Here is a 21,041-nt window from a genome sequence, read left to right as displayed (position 1 = left end):
CCCCTGGTGAATGTTAAGAACAAAAATTCGGTGAATTGGGATGACAGCCATCACTGACTACAATTTCAGACCACTGCACCAAGCCTCAGACATAAAATAAGGTTAATAAACTTTTATTTTGTACAGCTTTTAGAGGGACTTGAGAACCAAGTCTGTTTAAAAGAGCAGTGATGAAAGAGACATGAAGAAGATGTGACTATCATAACACAGCTTTGCCTTTTTATTTCCACACCAGATTACAGATCTGTTTTCTGAGCAGAAAGGAAGTAAGGCAGATACCTCTGCCATTCAACAGTGTGGGCGTAGAGCTGTCCTGGTTTCAGCTAGAATAGAGGCAATTTTCCTCCTAGCAGCTGGTGCAGTGCTGCATTTTGGAGTTCTGGGAGTAATGGAGTAATGCTGACAGCACAGTGACACCTTGGCTGGTGCTGAGCAGGGCTCACCTGCACTCAGGGGCTTGTCAGAGTCTCGTGCTCTGGCAGTGAGCAGGTGCACAGAGCTGAGAGGGAGCACAGCCAGGACAGCTGACCCCAGCTGGCCAGGGCATTTTCCACACCCAGGAACCTCATTCCCAGGATAGAAACTGGGGGAGTGGGCTGTGAGCAGCTGATGGCTGCTTGGGGAATGGCTGGGCATTGGTCAGCAGCTGGTGAGCAATTTTACTGTGCATCATTTCTTTTTCTTGGGTCTTACTCCTCTTTCTCTCTTTCCTTTTCATTGCTAGTACTGTTGTTGTAATTATTTTATATTATTTTATTTCAATTATTAACCTGTTCTTATCTCAACCCATTAATTTTTCTTCCCCATCCCAGCAGAGGGAGGGAGGGAGTAAGCAAGTAGCTGTGTGGTACTGAGTTGCTGGCTGGAGTTAAACCAAGACAAGGGTATTTTTGAAATACTGGCTCTTTTGCAATTACCCTAAGTCATGAAATGTTGCACTGAACTGTTTTCTTTTGAAATTATCTATTACCTGGGTACTGCAGATTGCTGTATTCAGATGTGCATGTGACAAACATTTTATCCATCCCATTCATTTTATCCATTCTATCCATCCACCAGTCTAGTTCTTAAGACTCTTAAATGAACAGATAGCTGATTTCAAACATGAAGATTTTACAATTTTCAACCCATTCTCCCCTTGCCTCCCTCACCTGCAGTATAGCTTAATGGCCATCACAAATAATCCAGAGATCTCTCAGTGTTTTACTTGATTAATTTGATCATGAGCTGTATTGCCAACAAGGAAAACTATACCAACAGCTTGAAGCTACCAGTGAGGACAGCAGGAGCATCCTGCTAACCAAAGACCACACAGCAGCCCAAAAGACCTTTATCCTAGAAATTAAATATTTCAAAAGCTCCTCTAACTGCAGGCTCTTGGGGCTAAGAGGAAGAAGTTCCTGCTAACCACTGCCCTTGGGTGACAAGTGCATTTTGATGCAACATCTAACCAAATGAGGATTTCCTGCACAGCTGTTGCAGTGTCCTTAGAGACTCCGTTTCCAGGCGCTCTTTGCAATCGTCCCTCTGCCCCCTCTTAATTCCAGTCAACAACAGCCACAGGCAGATTACGTAGCTGGGACATTACTGACACAACCAGGAGCCTATAATAGCACTCATAAGCCCAGTGATTTCTTTTCTCTTGTCTGTATCACACACAAACACAAAATAGCTGAGAACCTGGCCCTTTTCTCTTTAATAATCCACTGACGATTAAAAAATCTCTCTTTATTTTGGTAATCAAATGAAAAAACACAATCATGTAAAGCACAGGGCTAATTTTAGACCTAAATACTGACAAGATCTGTGGTAATTCCTGCTAAGTGTCAGTGGCCATGATCTCCACACCATTTATAAAGCTTTACTGTTTACTAACTTAGGCAACTCTTCCCCTTGTGAAATGTACTAAAACACTGGATAAAAGACAGACATTGCAAAATATTTCACAAGCTATAAATTAAAGAGAAGAGCATCAGCCAGAAACTTTGTTTTAGTCCTTTCAGAAAAACAGTGACTTCAAGACTCTGGTCTACAAACCTGGCCATCTGCTTGTATGCTTCCTCAGCCACTGCAAAGATATGTGGGTCCATATCCCCCATATTCTGGCCACTGTAGGCATTGATGATGTCTTCGCCATAGATAGGCAGCTGTTCATAAGGATTTATGGCCACTAAAACAATACCTACAAAGGAAATTAAACAAAAAGAATGATTAGTAGTTGTTTCGGAAAAAAAAACAAAAAACAAAAAACCCAAGCAAAAATGGTTTGAACATGAACTATTGTTCTAATCTTCCTAAAAATGTTAAAGAATAAGGATTTGATATTATTGACTTCAGATATTTACTGATATTTACTCTGAATATAGTCCTGCACACACAGAGTGCCACGAGTTTACTTCCCCCCTGCTTTGGTAAACACATCAGGGACAACTTTTTACCTTTTCTTTCTCTCTGCCTTTTCTAAAGCTAGCATGCAAAATCCAAATAGATTCAGAATGTGCAGACTTCAAATGCTGCCTGTTCAGTGCAGTAACCCAATGAACGTGCATTGTATTTGCCTGTGTTTTACTCCGAATTACCAGTGACACTGCAATTTGTGAAGTATAACTACTGGGTGGTCTCACTGACTGCCAGTTTGGGGAGGTGCAGTGTGTTAACCCTTTAGCTGTTGTGAAAGAATAACATCCTCAGTTTTTGTAACAAGCAACAACGTACAGACACGGTGTAATTTGGATTCCAGGGCACCTCTGCCAATCAGGCAGGACAACCTCCTGGTCAAAGGCATCAAAAAAACCAAAGAGTAGACATATTTCATAGGGCTGAAACAGAGCAGCACCCAGTCATGTCAGGAAATTAGGCAATTAGAGCTCTAGAAGGCACCAAAACACCCTCATCTGATACAACTGAGCTTAAACTTACACCTCCCATTTCCTAGTTTTTCCATACCAATTAAACACATATCTGTTTTTTTGTTTTTTTTTTAAACAACTCATCACTACAGCACTTCTAAATTCATGCCATTCTTTTACTCCCCCTGCACAGGAAAACTTAAGTCTTACTTGTTACAAACTTCCTTGCCACAAATAGTGAGACCTCAAATGTTTTTGGGACAATTCTCTTTTTCATGAGAAATGAGGATTGCCCTACCTACAGGGATAAGCTGACGAAGATTCCTTGTAATTTTCTCCCCTGCAGTGTTTACAACAGGTAGGGAAAGTTTATTTGGTCTGTGCAGGGGTGGAAACACTGAGCAGTGAGACCATGTGAGAGCCAGCTGTGACAGGCACTCTGTGCCCCCTTGACAGGGCAAGAAGGGGGGAAAAACAACCCCTCTAATTTTAACTGTGGACATTTTAAACACAGAATTTCTTCTTTTGTGTATGTATTTCGGTGCCTAAGTGCAGCAATGCAGCTGCAGATGGCTGCACAGTGACTGCACCAAGCATGCCTGGACAATCCATCCCTGAAGAACCTGCCTCAGAAGCGTTTCCATAGCACTCAACTTGCTTCTAAATTTATCTGAAATTCACTCTCGCACACACAGACTTCCTCAGTGCTGATCCCAGCTCTCTGCTCTGTGCAGACCACAGTCTGGTGATGTCTGTCTAAGAAATTTTCCATGGAAAAGCTGGAGAAGGCAAATGAAAGCATCTACAGTCTGCCACTGCTGGGAGCATCAACCAATTCTTAAACCCTTTCAAGCATCTATAGATCAAGCACAAACCATAGCAAAAACATGAAACGAGAGAATGTGTTTTAGGGAGAGATCTGAGAGACCTTGATCTATTTCCTCAAACACACGGCAAGTTTTCTGTCTCGACACGCCCATGAGAGGAGTGGCAGTGTTTTTCCATCAGCCACGACTTCACTGAAATGACTCAGGAGCCCCAGTGAAAAATCCCTATAAACACTTATGCCAAGCTCCAATGCTGTCCTGATGAACCAAAAAAATCAGAGTGGGGGTTAGGGACAGGAAGTGACCTCAGTACTACAAGACTCGAGGAATATTTTGTGTGTCAATTTTTAACATTTGCCCCCAGAAAAAGCAGTAAAAAGTGAAATCCAGTGCACCTCTGAGCTGAGCCCCTCAGGCCTGCAAGTCTCAAAGAGACATTACAAAAATCTGTGCGAGACTTCCGACAATTCCCTCCTGCTTTTGGTTGTGCTGGCAAAAATAAACCCTTGAATTGGGAACAAGCAGCCCCGTGACAATCTCCAGCATATTAAAACACTTAACTTCAGTAGCAATCTGTAAAATCTGCAAGCAACTACCATCTGGAAATAACCAAAACAAGTAAGTTAGGAATTATTTGCTTTCTGTAGAACTTTGAAATCAGTCTGCCTCACAGGGCTATAATCCAGATTAATTTACATATAACTTCTCTTTATCTCTGCTAAATCATATTGCTATTTTAAGAAATATGGCCATCATAAATCAGATTTATATGTGTTTTTGTTCTTACAATTACACTAAGTTGAACTCTGGCTACTCTTTGTGCCATTCTTCTTTATATATGCTCAAAGTAAGCCTGTCTAGTTATTTTACTTGGAACATACTCACCCATCTGTGGCCAAACTGGACATAAACATAAGCAATTTATTAATTTAAAGTTTGCTCTCCTGCAGAGAAGGCAGTACTTTTTACTAACCTGAAATAACCAGGAAGATTCACTGAGTTTTCACCACAGCCACAGCAGTTTTTCCATGTAAGCATTCAAATTTTCCTTTGTAACTTTTCAACTTCCTTCATTAATTCCTCATTTCATGTTTCCAACAGTAAGGCAAAGTTACAAATCACCTCTGAATTGCTGGGAAAAGGCTGACTTGAAATTGAGAAATCAGCAGATTTTCTGTTTAAAAGTTTGAATTTACTTCAAAGTGAAATTTTAAATTTAAAATTTGACATATTATACTAAGACAGCACAGTTAGATTAATTTCTAGGGCCCTGGACAACTATGCATCCATGCATTCCTGTTCCAGTTCTACTGTTGAGAATATTGTTACTGTGATTCTCTTGATGGATTGAAGTGGTTTTAGTCTCCTTTGGGCTGCATAAACTGGGTTAGCTCAAGGCTATTTGAACTAAGCTGGCCAATGTGAGAGTCACATTAAGCAGGCAAATGCAGCCCCTCGAGGCTGAGCTCCAAGGCAATAATCCTCGCAGAGGGGAAGTAACCTGCAGCAGGATGGGAACTAATGGAGAAGTCTGCAAGGTGGATGCTGTGGCCAAAGGATCAGGTTTTCAGGGGCTGGCATGCCAACTCTGTTTTGCTCAGCCTGTAACACAACACAGCCCTGCCTACATCCCCAGAGAATAAACCACTGCACATCACATTCCTCAGCAGCGCTGAGCCTCCATCACCTCCTTCCCTCTGAGCACCAGGAGCCCCCACACTGCTGGCTCCACTCATCTCTGACAAACATCCAAGCAGCTCCCAGAACCACCTGGGTCTTGTCTGGAAGCAAACCAGCTGACCCAGCTCCTCCATGCCAGGCCCTGTGGCAGACCCAGCCACGGAGAGCTAAAGGCCTCCCAGCCCCAGGAGAAGTGATAAAACCAGCCAAAACCACAACTACAGCTGCACTGGGGAACACTTGAAATGTACCTCTCTCATGTTTTCTCAAACATAGGGAAACACAACCAACAGACAACACATTCCTTTTGAAAGCCTCTTAAATGCTGCTCAACACAGAGCCTGTCTGCAAGCAGCCAGGACACAACCCAGACAGGCTTGTGGGAGGGGGTATGGTGGTTTAGGGGACCACAAAATTGAGACTGAAAACCCCTTGCAAGCTCAGGCCATGAGGCTCCAGTTGCACAAAATCCCTTTCACACAAGAGCTCTGCCATGGGGGCACCTGGCAGAGAAACACAGATCGTGTCTGTGCTGGGGGAGCTGCGCTGGTTTCCCAGGCTGGCACCACAGCGAGCACCCTCAGCAGGGGCTGCCCGGAGAGGAGATACTCAAACACCCAGACACCTGAGCTGGTCTGAGCCCGAGCAACCTGATCTAGCCAGACTTGTTTCAAACAGCAAGCTTCACTGAAGACTCCCAGAGATCTCTTCCAACCTGAATTACTCTGTGCTCCGACTGCATGACTGGATGAGATGTGGCGTGAATCATCACCCACTCCTATGGGAGTGAGGTCTGGCTGCAAGCAGGGGGTGGCAAAGCCTGATCCAGTCCCCTGTAGTCTGGTCACTGCTGAGAGCAGGACTGGGAACAGATGTGCCCTGCTGAGCATCTGCAGATTAGGAGCAGCCAGAGTGAGCAAAGCGTGGCAGGATGTTAATGCCTCTGTCTGTCCATCACAACATGTTTAACGTGCTGCCTGTCTTCTTGAAAAGTTATGTTAAAAGCTAGCAGTGTATTTTGACTAAACACTGAGATTTAAAAGGAACATATGCACACATAGAAAAAAAGCCCAGAAGCATCAGATTTAAATTTTAAGCCTAAACTACCTCACAATGTTTATTTTTAAAACAGACCGTTCCGTTGCAATTTTGCGCTTATGATAAAGTGATTATTTAAGTAACTTTCCTCCATTCTGGCCATCTGAAAATACCACAGGCAATTACAAGTTTGGGTAACCTCTGCTGTGAGTTAAATGCTATTTTTAAAACGAAGATCAATTGTAACTGTGATAAGACAAGCCTTGGCTCATGGACTGTTACAAATTCACTTCTGTAGATGCCCAGACTGGAAAACATGAAAAAGAAAACAAACTGATGTCTTCCAAAAGACAGCAGCAGTTGGGCAACAAACCCACCAAAGAGCAAGGCCAGCTCCTGCATCTGCAGTGTGTTAGCCTCCTCCCACCCAGCCCCACCTGAGCAAGCCTATGGAGAACATCAACCACACAGGAATCCCACTGTGAAGCAAAAACTGCTGAATACACATTTTATAAACAGATTCCACTGGGGAGTGAGAGGAACACACAGTGAAGTCAATTTTCTCTGAACCTCAGTATTCTCCAGTCTATTAATGGCCACAAACACAGTGATTTCCCTAAGAACAGTCCAGCATGTTCCATCACTAAATGATTTTAAGTCAAAGGCAGACACATCAACAGACAGCTTTGCTTTTCCTGCCCAGGGCAGTCTCTGCAAAGGCTGTGCCATGAAAGGCAGTACTTGCCACAATAGGTGTAGATGAGTTTGGAGTCGATGAAGCGGACTTTGAGGTTGTGCAGGACGGCAGGCTCGTGCAGGTAACTCAGTGCTGTCAGGTCGTTCTCTCCCACCAGGATGTCCGGGTTCCGCAGGGGCGGCAGCTCCTTCGTCTTCGGGTCGAGGCTGTACTCTAGGTCCTGGAAACCAAATGGACACACTTCAGAGAGCTGCTGGCTGGCTTTCCTCACTCAGCTCCTCCAGCTGTTCCTCCCACCAAAACATGCACAAGGTAAAAAAACCACAGTGCAAGATTTCAGTTCTCTGGTGATTTGAGTTAGCAGTTCTTTCTCCAAAAACGTCATTTAAAACTTCCCAGAGGGGATGTCTGTATATACAGCAGGCAACTGTATAGAGATATCATCTTTTTAGACTATTATCTAAGCAAACCCCATGCTTTTGCTGCCATATCTTTTTATTATTTATTTTATTAAATAAACCAAAATACGCTATATCATAAATCTAACCAACCTTTCCCTATTGTTTTGCTCTTGAGTGGAACAGGCAGGGGAAAAGGATTCCCACCAATCTATAGCCAGTTTCATACACAGTAACACAACATGGGAATGTTGGCAGAACACCATGAAGAATGCAAACACTGAAAAAAATGCTGCTCAGAACTTTTTCAGATATAAATTATTCTCTTATATACATGTTCTAATTGCATCTGTCTCCAGATCTAAAATCACTTTACCTGCTATTTCCATGAAAAAAAAACAACTCAAAGGATGTGAACTGTACATGGACATGTCATCATTTCTCAATACAGTACACAGCATCTTCTTTGTAATGCCCTTAATCCTTGCTTTTTATATCTGTATTAATTTTCTGCTGGTTACGCTCAACTTAAAAGTCACAGCTCTTTCTCTGCAACACTGTTCTCCTAGCAACCCTGTCTCCCTGGAACAGCAAACCAGGGCTATACGTTTAATGGCAAAAGTAGAAAACGATGACGCCACTGAACATAACAGGCAGTGGATAAAAGAAATTGCTTTTTAATTTATTTTGAAAACAAGGCAAAATTGATCTTTGCAACTGAACAGTAAAATTTATCACACCAAAAAAATGCTGCAGAAAGTGAGTGGACAGAACCAACTGCACACATCTAAATAGAGATACTGTGACAGCAGAGCTTCCTGCAATAGAAACATCAGACTCTGGTTGAGAACAAGAACTATCAGCCTACAAACAATACAGACTTACCTTGCCCTCTTCAAGTCGAAGCTGAAGGACTTTATCTCCAGGTTTATAATCTTTGAGGAGTTCTGCTGACTTCCACACCTCCTCTGGATCAGGGATCCAAACCCTGGCATACTGCAGTACAACAACAACAGCAAAAGATCTGTGAGCTTTGGTTGCACTATATTAAATCATTAAAATAAATAACACTATTTTTTTTTTCCTTTTTTAAATACATGTTTAACAGACAAAGCCTTAAGCAAGAGGCAAGTTAATTAGCACATCTAAGGTGAATAACTTGTTCTATTGATAAATGGCTGCACAAGCATAATTTTATTGCCTACACAGAGAAAAAAAGGCATTTTTCATGCAAAAGGTATTCCAAGATACATATTCAATGCTGAAAATCTACAATGAAAAAAAAAAAAAAAATTAGCATTTTCAGAAAGATCAAAAATTTGGCTATCCAGAAGGATTACTTGGAGTAACTCTTCTGAGTAGGTTCTAAATGCATTTGTAGCATAATATTATAGAGCCATTTTTGTCTTCTTTTTCCCCCAAAAGAATACCTTGGCCCATCTGTGTTAATTTAGGCAAAGCTGCCTGATCAAGTGTTAAAAGCTCTTCCTTTGTAGCTACAAACACGGCTATTGTAAAATTGTTTATATTCAGAATGCCAAAGGGAAAAAAAAAAACAAACTGAAAGATTTGGTTGAAAAGGCCTCCAGATAAAAGAAAAAAAACCAAGAACAAACCAGATTCCCATTAATGATCATTTTCATACAAACTTTATGAATTAAAGTGACCCAGTGCAAACATATGATTTGTTTTCAAAACCAGCAAGAATATTCATATTTTTCAAAGAGTGAAGATACAACTGTTACCTCATATTCAAGAATCAATTAAAGATGTATGGAAACCAGCTGGTCACTTAGAGAGTCACATGAACGTGCAAATACACACATAAGAACACAGCTCTTGAGTAGAACAAGGCAAAGGCTGGGACATTAATATGTTCAAGCTCCTGAAGCAATGCTCCTGCTATGCCTAGAGAGCACTGAGATCACACCACAGCCACCACCTTTGCAAACCAAGCAGCTTCTTGGCTCTGGAGGTGCATTCATGCACCTCGTTGCAAAACACTCTCAGTCCACCAACTTATTTCGAAATACCTATATTTTAATAACTACATTTGTCAAAGCATTTGATGGCAGAGAAAACTGCATTTGGTCATACAGCTTCACCATCTAATCTTACACAACTTCTTTATGTATAGCTTCCTCTGCCTCATGGAATTAAGGGGTTTTTTTCCCCCCTTATTAACCCAGTTTTCCCACTACAGTAAACTAGAAACTGCTTGTTTCTGCTAGGGATTTTGTGAAAGACTTCATGAAAAACTTCATATTGCTTTCCTATTGCAAGGTAGGGCATGACAAAATGTGTTGAGTAGCAGTTTGGGGAGCAGGACTGTCATATCAGGGTGTCCCCCATACAGCAAATAAAGTGCTCTGACTCCATGATTCAGAACGCTGAACAACTGCTTCATTAAAACTATATTATATTACATTAATACTATATTAAAACTATACTAAAGAAAACCCCATGACTGTCTCCAGACAGACAGCTTTGAGTGGTTGGCTAATCACTCAAAACAACTTTCACTTGCATCCAATTAACAACTCACTTTGGGTAAGCAATCCCCATAACACATTCCACATGTGCAAAAACAGGAGCAGTGATTAGAGATAAGAATTGTTTTCTCTTCTCTCTGTGCTTCTCATTGCCTTCCCAAGAAAAATCTTTGGGAAGTTGAGCCTGCTGCTGTCTGTGAAGAGAGCTGTGGCCACACAGGACCCCTGAAGCCCCTGGCCCAGGAGAGGGAAGTGCACCTGCCCAGCTGGAGCTGCCAGGGAGGCTCAGCTCCTGCAGCAATTCTCAACTTCAGGAAGCAATTTGTTTCCCATACCTGTGATGATCCTTGAGAACACTGCACATGGGTAATTTACAACAGCCTAAACCAATGGCTTTTATCCTTAGCACATGGCAGCCTTCAAAGCACTGCCTTCACCCCCAGAGCTCCTGCACAGCTTATGCCCACACACATGAACCAAGTGAAAGGAGAAAGAGAAGGAAATAAATAAATAAAAACTCATTTTCATCATTCCCACTGCACAGTATGTCATGCTCCCACACCTGGCCTTTCTCCATCATCACTGGGTGTTACTGCCAGCCCTAAAAATCTACTTCATACAAAGATAAGAAGCTTTGCTCTTTGTAGTCAACTTGTGCTTGTGTGGCTTATTTTTTTCTTTGAGTTTTTAGTTTCATATGTATTTGCTGGTGTTCACAGTGCAAAAGTGCTGCTTTATTTTATTATTTATATAATCTTTTCCCTACTCCCCAGGAGATAAATGATTTGAAGAATAGAAGATGCCCAAAACAATTACTCAGTATGTGCTCCTGCCAATCCCAGAGCACTGTCTAACAAGGGGGGAGAGCAGCAGCAGAAGGCATGCTTTGGGCACTTGGATGAGCTGTTTTCACCCCTTCTGGATCCCCAATTCACAAGGCAAGGAACTTCGGGGTGAAATTAAGGTCTGTGCTAACAAGTGTTTGTGCAATGCAAGCACAAACCCACAGAAACTTTAATAAGTCCAAAATAATTAAACAGGACTTGACAGTAGAGGTGCCATATTAAAGTCAAGTAGCAGGCCAAGGAACAATGCTTTCTTTCCTTTCCACTTGGTTTGAAACAAAAGATACTTTGTAAAACTTAATAAATCATAAACTAATGATTTCATATAATAGTAATTTCACATGACAATTTCAAATCCTTCAAACATAGCACAATAAAGCTCTTCTCACAATTCTTTTATTTAAAAAAGAACCTGCCAAAACAAAAAGCTAAAAAACAAAATCAGGTAAGTTTTTTCAGTTTAACAAGAGATGCTCCAGCATCAGGCACAGCTGAAGACTGAATGCATACCACACTTTGACCAGGTTCCATCCCTGAGATGCAGCAGAAGTTCCCCACCCCCAATATTTCTGATAGGATATTTCTTCCAAGGAATTAACAGAAAGCAAAGTAAATGTGAAAGAGGAAAGCATTTAAATGTTGTCTAGCAGAAGGAATCAGCAGGCTGGATTCCTTTAGGCTACACAAAGAAAAGTTTCCTGACCTAAGAAAGGCAGCAGCCTGAAAGACAAATGCTGATAACCTGAAGCAGCAAATGCTGTGCAGCAGTTTCTAACTCTGCAATCTATGGCAGCATGGAACAGGCATCTTTAATTTATCCAGCTAAAACTGTACATTTTATACCATCTAGAGAAGGAAAAGAGAAAGCAGAAAACAGATCACCATAGAAACAGAGCCACTACAGACAGCAGAAGCTTCCATGACACAACCCTACAGATACTAAAGCCATCCTATGAGCGCCAGGCTGCAGCTTTTCATCTCCAGCACCAGTGCCTAGCATTAAATCCCTGCCAAAGAAAACACCTGGTAAAAGGAATGGGTGGGAGGAAAGAGAGAGATATTCCTAATTATAAGTACTGAATCATTTCTCAACATTCTCACCTCATTAACTTAGTAGAATGTTTTGCAAAATCAGATTTTCATGCTTTTATATAATCAGTTGATACTGAAATTCCATTGCTGCCTAGCCTTTACTGGGATTCAACCCTACAGAGAAAACCAAAGCACCAACACTGGTGGAAACAGGACCTCTCTCCCAAGGGCCTCTCTTGGGAAATACCTTACTCTGATATCTGCTATTCATCCCTCTTTACTTAGTGGTATATAAAATAGGGTTCATGACATTAGAATAAGGCTAAAATAAGATAAATGTTCTAGAGCCACTGATTTACGAATCAGCCTTCTAAAAAGGGAAGCAATTTCGAGTTTAAAAATGACTGTGCTGTCTAAAATTCTAGCACTGAAATGACAATATACATTACAGCAAGAATCAAATGAATTTTAGTTTAATCATCCTAATTATGATCCATGAATACATTACTCTTCGTGGGAGTTCAAGGCAAATTTTGAACCACCAAAATAAGACTTCTGACAGGGGAGATACAAGTATGACTTACTCCAGGAAAGGCATGAAATGAAATTTTAGATAAATATTGCTACCTTTCATATCAGCCCAAGTTTACCACTAGTGTCACTTGCAGTTTATATTTCAGTACTGATTTGGCTCAAATAAATGAGCTTTGCTATCCTCCTTCAGTGGGTGTGACTGGACTGCACTGGGGGTGCAGGATTAGAGACTGGGGAGGACACACAGCACCCTACAACATCCTCCCACCCCACAAGCAAGGGCACCTCCAGCACCCGCAGGACCACCCCTTAACCTCAACCAGGCTGAAAGTCTGAATGAAAATAGAAGGGATACCAAGGAGATGTCCTGGAATTTAGAAGAAAAATAATTAAATGCATAATGACAGGACTATTTCAGATCTCAGTTTCCTGCCTAGACGCTCTTTCAGCCTCAGCAGACCAACATAAAAAAAACAGCATCTCCAAAATCCCCTGGAAGTGTGAAGTGCTTTGTTCAAGGAAGGACAAGCTGGGCAATAGTTTAGAGACATCTATAAAGCAACTCAGAGAGCTCACAGCAGAAAACAAACACAGAAGTTTTCACATCTTATTGGTGGGTCAGAAGGTTGGGTGGATTACTACAACTTTACATAATAAGAAAATATAATAGAAAATCACATACCTCATGATTTCATCTTAGATCACATGAGGAAATCAGCAGACTGTAACAATTATCTATCAAATGAGACCATATGACTCACAAAGCCTCTCTTCTGAGATATTAACCTCTTGAAGCACTAATTGACACTGCTGACAGAACAGAATTAGCAATGCAAGCGGCTCAGCAGTCTCGGCAGCAGGCAAATCGTTTCCTACTTCCATTGCACAATCACAAACACAGCAGGAGGAGATACACCTATCTTCCCAGCTCACCAGCTCTGTGCCTAAGAGCTGAAGGAGTTCATTAAATGAGCTACATCCTAGAAGGAAAAAGGACATTTCAACTCAGAGAAAGCTGTCCCAAGTTTCTCAGCATGACCTACACATACAAGTGAACTGGTATGATTTTCACTCCAGCAGGGATCATCTCTTTTTTTATTTACAGACAGCCTCAAAAACCACAGTCTTTCACATGTTAACCATGAAAAGAAATATGAGAGACATTGCCCCCCTCCCTTTCAAGAAGGACCTCAGGTCTGGGCAGGAATAAAGCAGCTCATTTATGTCTGGATCAAAGAGACACCGTCAATTCTGGCAGCACCAGCTGAAGGAGCCAGTGGAAAGCAACAGCTGGTGAAAGTCAAAGCCAAATTTCACCAAAATGATTCAATGTGAACTTGCTGCTGACTGGACATGGCCACCTGGAGAGAGGAGGCTGCATTGCTAGGCTGGCAAAAGAAGTGTCTCTGCTAGTAAGGTATAACAACAAAACAGAGCACAAAGTCATCAAAGTTCACACTGCAGCAGTGTTGAACTGATCTTTGCAAAATGCAAAGTCATTACAAAAGGATTTCTTGGGATTACCTTGGCTGGGGTTGCTTTGGAAACACAATTTGATGCTATTAGAACAGTTTCCTTTCAGCTTCATATTTTCCCCTATTTTTGATTCACAGTGCCACCACCAAAGATAATAATGCTGAGAAATAGAAATACTTGAAACGGCAAAGTTTAGTTTTTATAAGCTCTACACAAGCAGATCAACAGCCAGCTGAGTAACAGGCAAACACAAGTCTTAACTTGACCAGTCTGGATCTCCCACAAAGAGATCATGATCACTCACACAGTGAAAGCACTAAAATTTGTGCCACCCATCCTGGGATCCCTGGGCAGTCCCAAGGACACAGTGCACTCCTGTTACCAGAGTGCTGCTGCTGCTGCTGCTGCCTGCACTCTGAAAAGTCAGACAGGACTTTTCTCTCATATGAATGCCAAGTAACCAGGGAGGACTGGAAAGTAGAGCATCCCCATGACAAGTGGGCTGCTGCAAAACCTCTGACCAACTCATCTTAATTCTTCTTAGGGCCAGAGGGAAATGGAATCATTAATTTGGGAAAAAAAAAATCCAAGCAGAAATTATAGTTTTCTTAAAGGCAGTAGCACTCCTTGGGCACAGAGCATATTTTCTGTCTTGCTGCTCAGCAAGAGCCATTTACAAACCTCTTGTAGAGTTTAAGGCCTGAATTAATTTGAAAAGAAACTTGTATTATGATATACAGTAGGGGAAATATAAGTGACAATTAGTATTGATGTTTTATCTGAACAGCAATCCACATAGTTAGCTGACCTCACAGGAAGATCAAAAGCCCTGTGCTGTTCTGTCCCATGGGAATTCCCTGACCAGCCACAAGCAGAGCTCCCAAACAGAATCCAGGGCACAGCAGTGACCCAGGCTCTGAGCTACCCCCTAGCATATCACACTATGAGTTTGCAAACCTGGCTCACAGGTATTCAGGTAAGGCACTGCATCCTTCACCATGCACAAGGAAATTCCTGGAATCACAGTGAGAAGAAATCTGTTGTACTCGAGTACTTCATCTACCCTATAAATATCCCCTACATTTGAATCATTAGGCTATAAAAGCCCCCACTCCCCCTTCTTTCCTTCCTTCAAGCATTTTTACAAAGTATTCTTTGTATCTAGGGCCTGGGGGCTTGCAACAACAAAAGCCACTTGTATGTCCTTTGTCAAACACGCCTGGATTGTACAAGGTACGAGCAAAAACTGTCAGCATCCCACACAGATTCACTGCAGCAAGGTCTGTATCATCTGCCACTGGAAAATCATTGATTTACACAGCTGAAACCTTACCTTGCTTCAAAGGAATGAAAAAAAAAAAAAAAAAGCTAAATCCCAAACACAGGATGTCTATGTACACTGAAATTCAGAGAAAATTACCACCCTGCAAATCTACACCTTGGGCCTGACATCAAGGCCAAAAACCATAGTTTTACCTTAAACTACCAAATCTATCAAAGAGGAGTTCTGTTCCAAGGTTGTAACTGGTACAATGGTCCTATAAAACATTTTTAAGGAGTTAAAACACACGAAGCGTTTAAAAGTTCAGCATTTTCTACACCTTTAAAAACACAGCTTTCTACATTTTGTGTTATTGCACTTGAACGTCTCTGCAAAATGTCGTTCAGAGGGAGACAGATGCGGTCTGTAACCAGCTGTTATTAACCCAAAGAATACTTCAGCCATCAAAATGCTGCCCATTCACCCCCCTAAGCTGCTGCATGCAGGGACAGCTCTTGTTAGCTCCTGTGGCACTGCACAGATCCCCTTTCACAGGCTCCCCTGCACCTCCCCAGGCAGCCAGCAGCCAGGGCTGGATCCTGTACTGCGTCACCTACTGCAGGTGTGATGCCAGCAGCACCCGCTGCTGAAACCCAGGGATGGGAATCCCATGCGGCACTGCCTGGATTTGCCCACATGATGCTTCTGAGAGGGCTTAACCAAGGCTGTGTGATCAACTACAGAAAAACAAGACACTTCACAAAGAGGCCTGGCCAGGCTGTTAGAGGAGAAGCACAGCTACATCCTTCCCTGTGTCCCTGCCACTCCCACCAGCCCGCGGGATGGCATGGAGTGATGCTCCTGCACCTCTGCCCCGAGGGATGGCATGGAGTGATGCTCCTGCACCTCTGCCCCGAGGGATGGCATGGAGGGATGCTCCTGCACCTCTGCCCCGCGGGATGGCACGGAGGGATGCTCCTGCACCTCTGCCCCGAGGGATGGCATGGAGGGATGCTCCTGCACCTCTGCCCCGCGGGATGGCACGGAGGGATGCTCCTGCACCTCTGCCCCGCGGGATGGCACGGAGGGATGCTCCTGCACCTCTGCCCCGCGGGATGGCACGGAGGGATGCTCCTGCACCTCTGCCCCAAGGCTGCCCAGCTGCCCCATCCTCCAGCAGCAAACCTGCAGTGTAAAACTCACCACAAACCCTGAGTGAAACAGCAGCACCGCTACCTTGCTCCATGCAGATGCTGTTCTCATTTAATTCAGTATGTTTCTCAAAAAAACCAGCTCATTTAAAGTAAACCAGGCTTAAAAATACACATTCACAGAAACAGCAATGCTGAAGAAAATTTTGTGTTTGTTTGCAAGAGTTTGGATTTCTAGACCTGTCAAAGGAATGAATGCAGCTCTGAAAAATCTCCAGAAAAGATGGCAGTAACAGCGAGATCAAACCCACCAACGTTCTGGACACTGCTTGAGACACAAACCAGCTGAATAACCACAATAAGAGCTGCAAAAACACGGAGAGAAGTGCGACGCCTACCTCAGACTGAGGGACAGGAAATATTCTGACTCATGGAAAATTTCATTTGGGGTCATACCCACACGGAGAAGCAAATGCTGTACTGCATTTCGATCCATGCCACCAGAATGAAGGCCAACAAGGAATTATATGCTAGTGATTTCAAAAATAAGTTAATTATAAGTCCGCCTTAAAACTCACAATTCCTGCAACCTGAAAAACACGTTACAAGAATTGTACAAGAGTGACCACAAGAAATGTAAGGGCAAATGAAACAACTGCAGTTACCCTGAATATTCGGCTAATGAGACTTGTGGCACTGAAGAAGCCTCACTAGGAAAGGATTCATGATTCCATGTTTATGTGCTTACAGTGAGTGCTGCTCCAATTTAAAAACGTTAAAATAGCCTACACCTAAGAACACAAAAAGACATCCAACACAATTTACTGCATGGGTGTCTAAACTTAAGGTTCAATAACACAAACATTGTAAGGGCAAATAAAACAAGTGGCTGCAGGATTTTATTTCAACATCAAGATGATGCAAGCCATAATAAAGACTTGACAGCATAAATGCAGAAACAGACGTAACTCGCAAATTCAGTCCAGACCCTCACGTTCCTTCTGTATTTTTCACGCTGATGTCACACAATGAAATGCTGATTTCACTTTGTCAAGTTCTCAGATGGACTGAAGACCTTCCAGAAGCTTCCTACAATTATTTCCCCTGAAGTTTCCAGGAAGCTCAGGCACAGGAGGCAGACTCCCTGAGGAGCCAGCCCCAGTGCTGCTCTGGGTGGGAAGGGGCAGGCTGCAGCTGGGGGCTCCTGCTTCACACACAGCAGGAGGAAGCTTCCCCTGCCAGCGCCCCTGCCCCAGCACAGAGCCATCTGCAGCCCTGCCCTGGCATCATCTGCTGCATCCAGTCCTTGCTTTTGCAGGATGGCAAAAGAAAGGGCTGTATTGATCAGACAGATGCACTGCACCGTGCCACGGCACTGCAGCTTGGAACGAGGAGTTACCGAGAAAGAAACAGCGGGGCCATGAGTGCTCACCTAGCTCACAGAGGTGAAATAAGGCTTATGTTTTCTGCTATCTGTAAAACATCTGGAGCATGGACAATTGCTGACTTAACTGTGAAAGTTTAATTTAAAAGTTAAAAATTAAAGGAAATATATTTGAGAGTAGATAAGGCTGTACTTTTCTGAGTGTCCTGTAAAGCTGAGCTCAAGTCCAAAAGCACCATCTTGTTTTTACTAAATCCTAGCCCCCAAAAAGCTACATTTAAAGTAAAACACCAAACTGAGGTTTTAAAAAGCAAAGATTAACTGAGTATTTTTTGTTAGGCCGACACAGAAGCCCCAGCTGAGATGCAGTTGCATCATTACAACTAGTTCTCCTTGAATAACTCAAGCTAAGTCAGTAAAAGCTGTTTTACCCAGCTAACCCAGAATGTAGCTGTCACCCAGACACCTTTCTGCTCTACTACAGCAGCAAACTGACAGCAGTGAAGCACATCTAATGAAGCCACATTTAGTTCCACCAGTTTTTCATGGGAAATTAACAGTAATTTACAGCCAGTCCCCACACAAGGAAACCAGAGTGGCCTGATATGAATGACCTGGCAAGCTCAAACTCAAAACCAGCGAGCAGAGTCAAACCTCCCTGAGAGCTGCCACTCCTCCACAACTGGGGGAAGCTGTGAAAGCAGAACTGGGGTCAGTGGCCACAGAGCTGCTCTCCAAAACTCCCCAGCAAGAGCAGCAGCCATTCCTTCCCCTGCACTGTCAGCCCTGCCCTCAGCAGCCCCTTGGGCACAAGGAGCAGGGGCTGTGCTGGCTGTGAGCATCCCGAGCCATCCCAGGCTATGGGAAACATCTCTGTGCTGCACAGAGGGGAAACTGCACCCTGTCACACCTGCTGAAGCAAGCTTTCAAGCATATACCACATTTATACTCCACTGCTTTTCTCTACAAGTGCTCTCTCTTTGATTGTTTGCAAAAAGTTTGTTCAGCTTCACATTTCTGCTACATGAGACTGTCACAGGGAAGCAGTGCACTCAGACACAACATTCTAACAACTTCTGCAACTGCTTCTCCTCTTGCAAGATTTTTTCTAAGGGAGACCACCTCCTAAACAATTAATTTAATGACTGGCATATTTGAAATAGTCATGTATGTATCTCCAAGATCATAAGTCCAAACTCAACTCAAATCCTTATTAATAAACACTTACACTGTAATGCTATGATGCTAGTAAGCACTTACATGCTTAGCTATACAGACCTATATGCCTGTGTGAAAACCAAGAAAACAATTGAACATATTCTACTTACTTTAACATACATATAGTCTAAAACTTCTATTTCCATCCCATATCTCCTGCAACAGAAATTTTCAGCGCTTTCAAAGGCAGCTGGTGTTTCCTTTCCAGGCAAAACAGGCTCAATCTCCACGGAACACATTTCCATCTCTCTTGTGTTGCTGTACACTAACTCATAATGCAACTTGGGAATCTCTCTCTGGTTTCCTCAGCAAAACAACTGAGGTCATCTGCTTTAAAGATACTTATGAATAACCCATGGAGTCTGCAGAGAGTAACGTGTGACAAGCCATGTTGGGGCAATGAATTCCCTCATTGTTAGACTGCCTCATAGTATTTTTAGGTTATTTCTCCAGCTCTACAAAGCTCAAGAGTGTCCTCCTGTAAACCATAAAGCAGTTGCAAAACTCTCTTGTCTTGTGATAATCAAATGGAAGAACTCAAGGACACAATTGGAGCAAGAGTTTGTGATTCTTCATAGCCATGGGAATGTCCATCATTCAAATGAGAAGTGCCTGTTTTTCCCTATTTAGGACTGCCAAACTAGAAACATGCAGTTTACATCTACCCATACAGCAGCCTTGGAAAACAACATGACAAATCACATGCCATCCTTACCCTGTGGCAGCTGCTACAAACACAGAATGAAGAAATGCCCTCTTCAAAGCAATGCTGCTTCAGCCTTTACATTTGATCTCCAAGCCAGGGCTCTCATCAGACCACAGAGTAAGCAGCCTGGAAGAGTCTGCTCTCAACCCTCCCCCCTGCCTCCGAAGAGCTAAATAACTCAACAAGGCACATCTGCTAATTGCCAGGGGCGATGTGAATTACCCTAACAGCCTTACCTACCTACAGCCACACCTGAAGCAGGGTTAAAAGGCAAGAATGGAGGCTTGATGAGCAGTGAGGGAAATGCAACAGCTTTCAAGATGTTCAGAAAGTAGCCACAACTTTCACCAAACAGCATGGAGCTAACAGACACAAAACCACAGCTGCATTCTGCATTCCTGGCTGACTCTCCTCCTGTTTAATCTTTATAATGCTCCCTCAAACCATTCATGATCATGGTGACTTCTCATTCATATTTGTTTTTTGGTGTCATGTTTGTACCTTCTTTTCCCTCAACGCTCCAAGAAGCTTTACCCCAGCCATATGAGTTCCTCCATAGCATAATTATTCAGGGAAAGATCTTGCTACTGTTCCTGGCTAACAGGCCAAAGAAACTAAATCCATGCCACTAAGGAGAACAAAAGGTGTAAAACACAAGATCTTTGCTTCTGTAAATAATCCATTTGCACCTTCTTCAAAATTTACATTAAAATTTGCAAATGCTCCCATTAAAAGCTGAGTCAGTATCTGCAATCCACAGACACTCAGCTGAAGTCTTTAAACTTCATTAGCAGTGCCTAATGTTTCCTCTGCTTACCTTTGAGCTCCTTAACATCCACAATTCAGCAAGGAAGGCACTCTAATGTAACCACACTAACTACTTAGGCTCTTAAAAAAAAAACAAAAAACAAAACAAACAAAAAAAAAAAAAAAACCAAAAAAAAAAACCCAACCAAAGAAACAAAAAAAACCAAAACCCCCCCAAAAAAGCAACAACAACAAACCCCACACAGAACACACACAAACGGTTATAACAGCATTGACTTCTTCTTTATATTTAATTTGTATATATACAGACTGACACACAGAAACAAACAACTAAGTACTGCGACCAGCAGCAAGCAAAGCAGCTGTACTGTGACAGAAAAGGCCCAGGTTACCACCTGGATGCCCAGGAAGATCCCAAAATCACCAAGATCATCAGCTCAATAACTCTGTGGTTTTCATGTTTGTGCAGTGCTGGGCAGCCCAGGATAACCTGATCACACACATTTCACATTTGGCTGCTGCCTGGAACAAACTGCAAACACAGACTGTGCTAAAAGATGAGTGGCACCATAAGATGGCAGGGTCCTGAATGTGGATGCTTCTGCTGAAAATACACTCTGGTTATTGAACATTAAACCTGGGCCCTAAGCAGACAGGTCCTAACTCACTGCAGTGCTGCATACAC

The 21,041-nt window shown here is 42.7% G+C and overlaps 1 protein-coding gene across 1 annotated transcript in view; it reads right to left on the bottom strand.

Moving 5' to 3' along the window:
• MYO5A (myosin VA) overlaps positions 1-19,423 on the bottom strand; it is a 90,018-nt gene extending 70,595 nt beyond the window's left edge. Inside the window, exons 1-4 of the mRNA XM_038147310.1 lie at positions 18,993-19,423; positions 8,375-8,485; positions 7,140-7,311; positions 2,038-2,182 (exon numbers count right to left, since the gene is read on the bottom strand). Coding sequence (XP_038003238.1) covers positions 2,038-2,182; positions 7,140-7,311; positions 8,375-8,485; positions 18,993-19,127 — 563 coding nt within the window. The 5' untranslated portion in view covers positions 19,128-19,423. The remainder of the gene's footprint in view (positions 1-2,037; positions 2,183-7,139; positions 7,312-8,374; positions 8,486-18,992) is intronic.
• Positions 19,424-21,041: the final 1,618 nt, after the last annotated feature.

The sequence above is a fragment of the Motacilla alba genome, chromosome 10 (genome assembly GCF_015832195.1).
Source record: "Motacilla alba alba isolate MOTALB_02 chromosome 10, Motacilla_alba_V1.0_pri, whole genome shotgun sequence".
In the NCBI taxonomy this organism is placed as follows: Eukaryota; Metazoa; Chordata; class Aves; order Passeriformes; family Motacillidae; genus Motacilla; species Motacilla alba.
The sequence above is the reverse complement of the archived record's forward strand: the minus strand, read 5'-3'. Positions and strand labels throughout refer to the sequence as shown.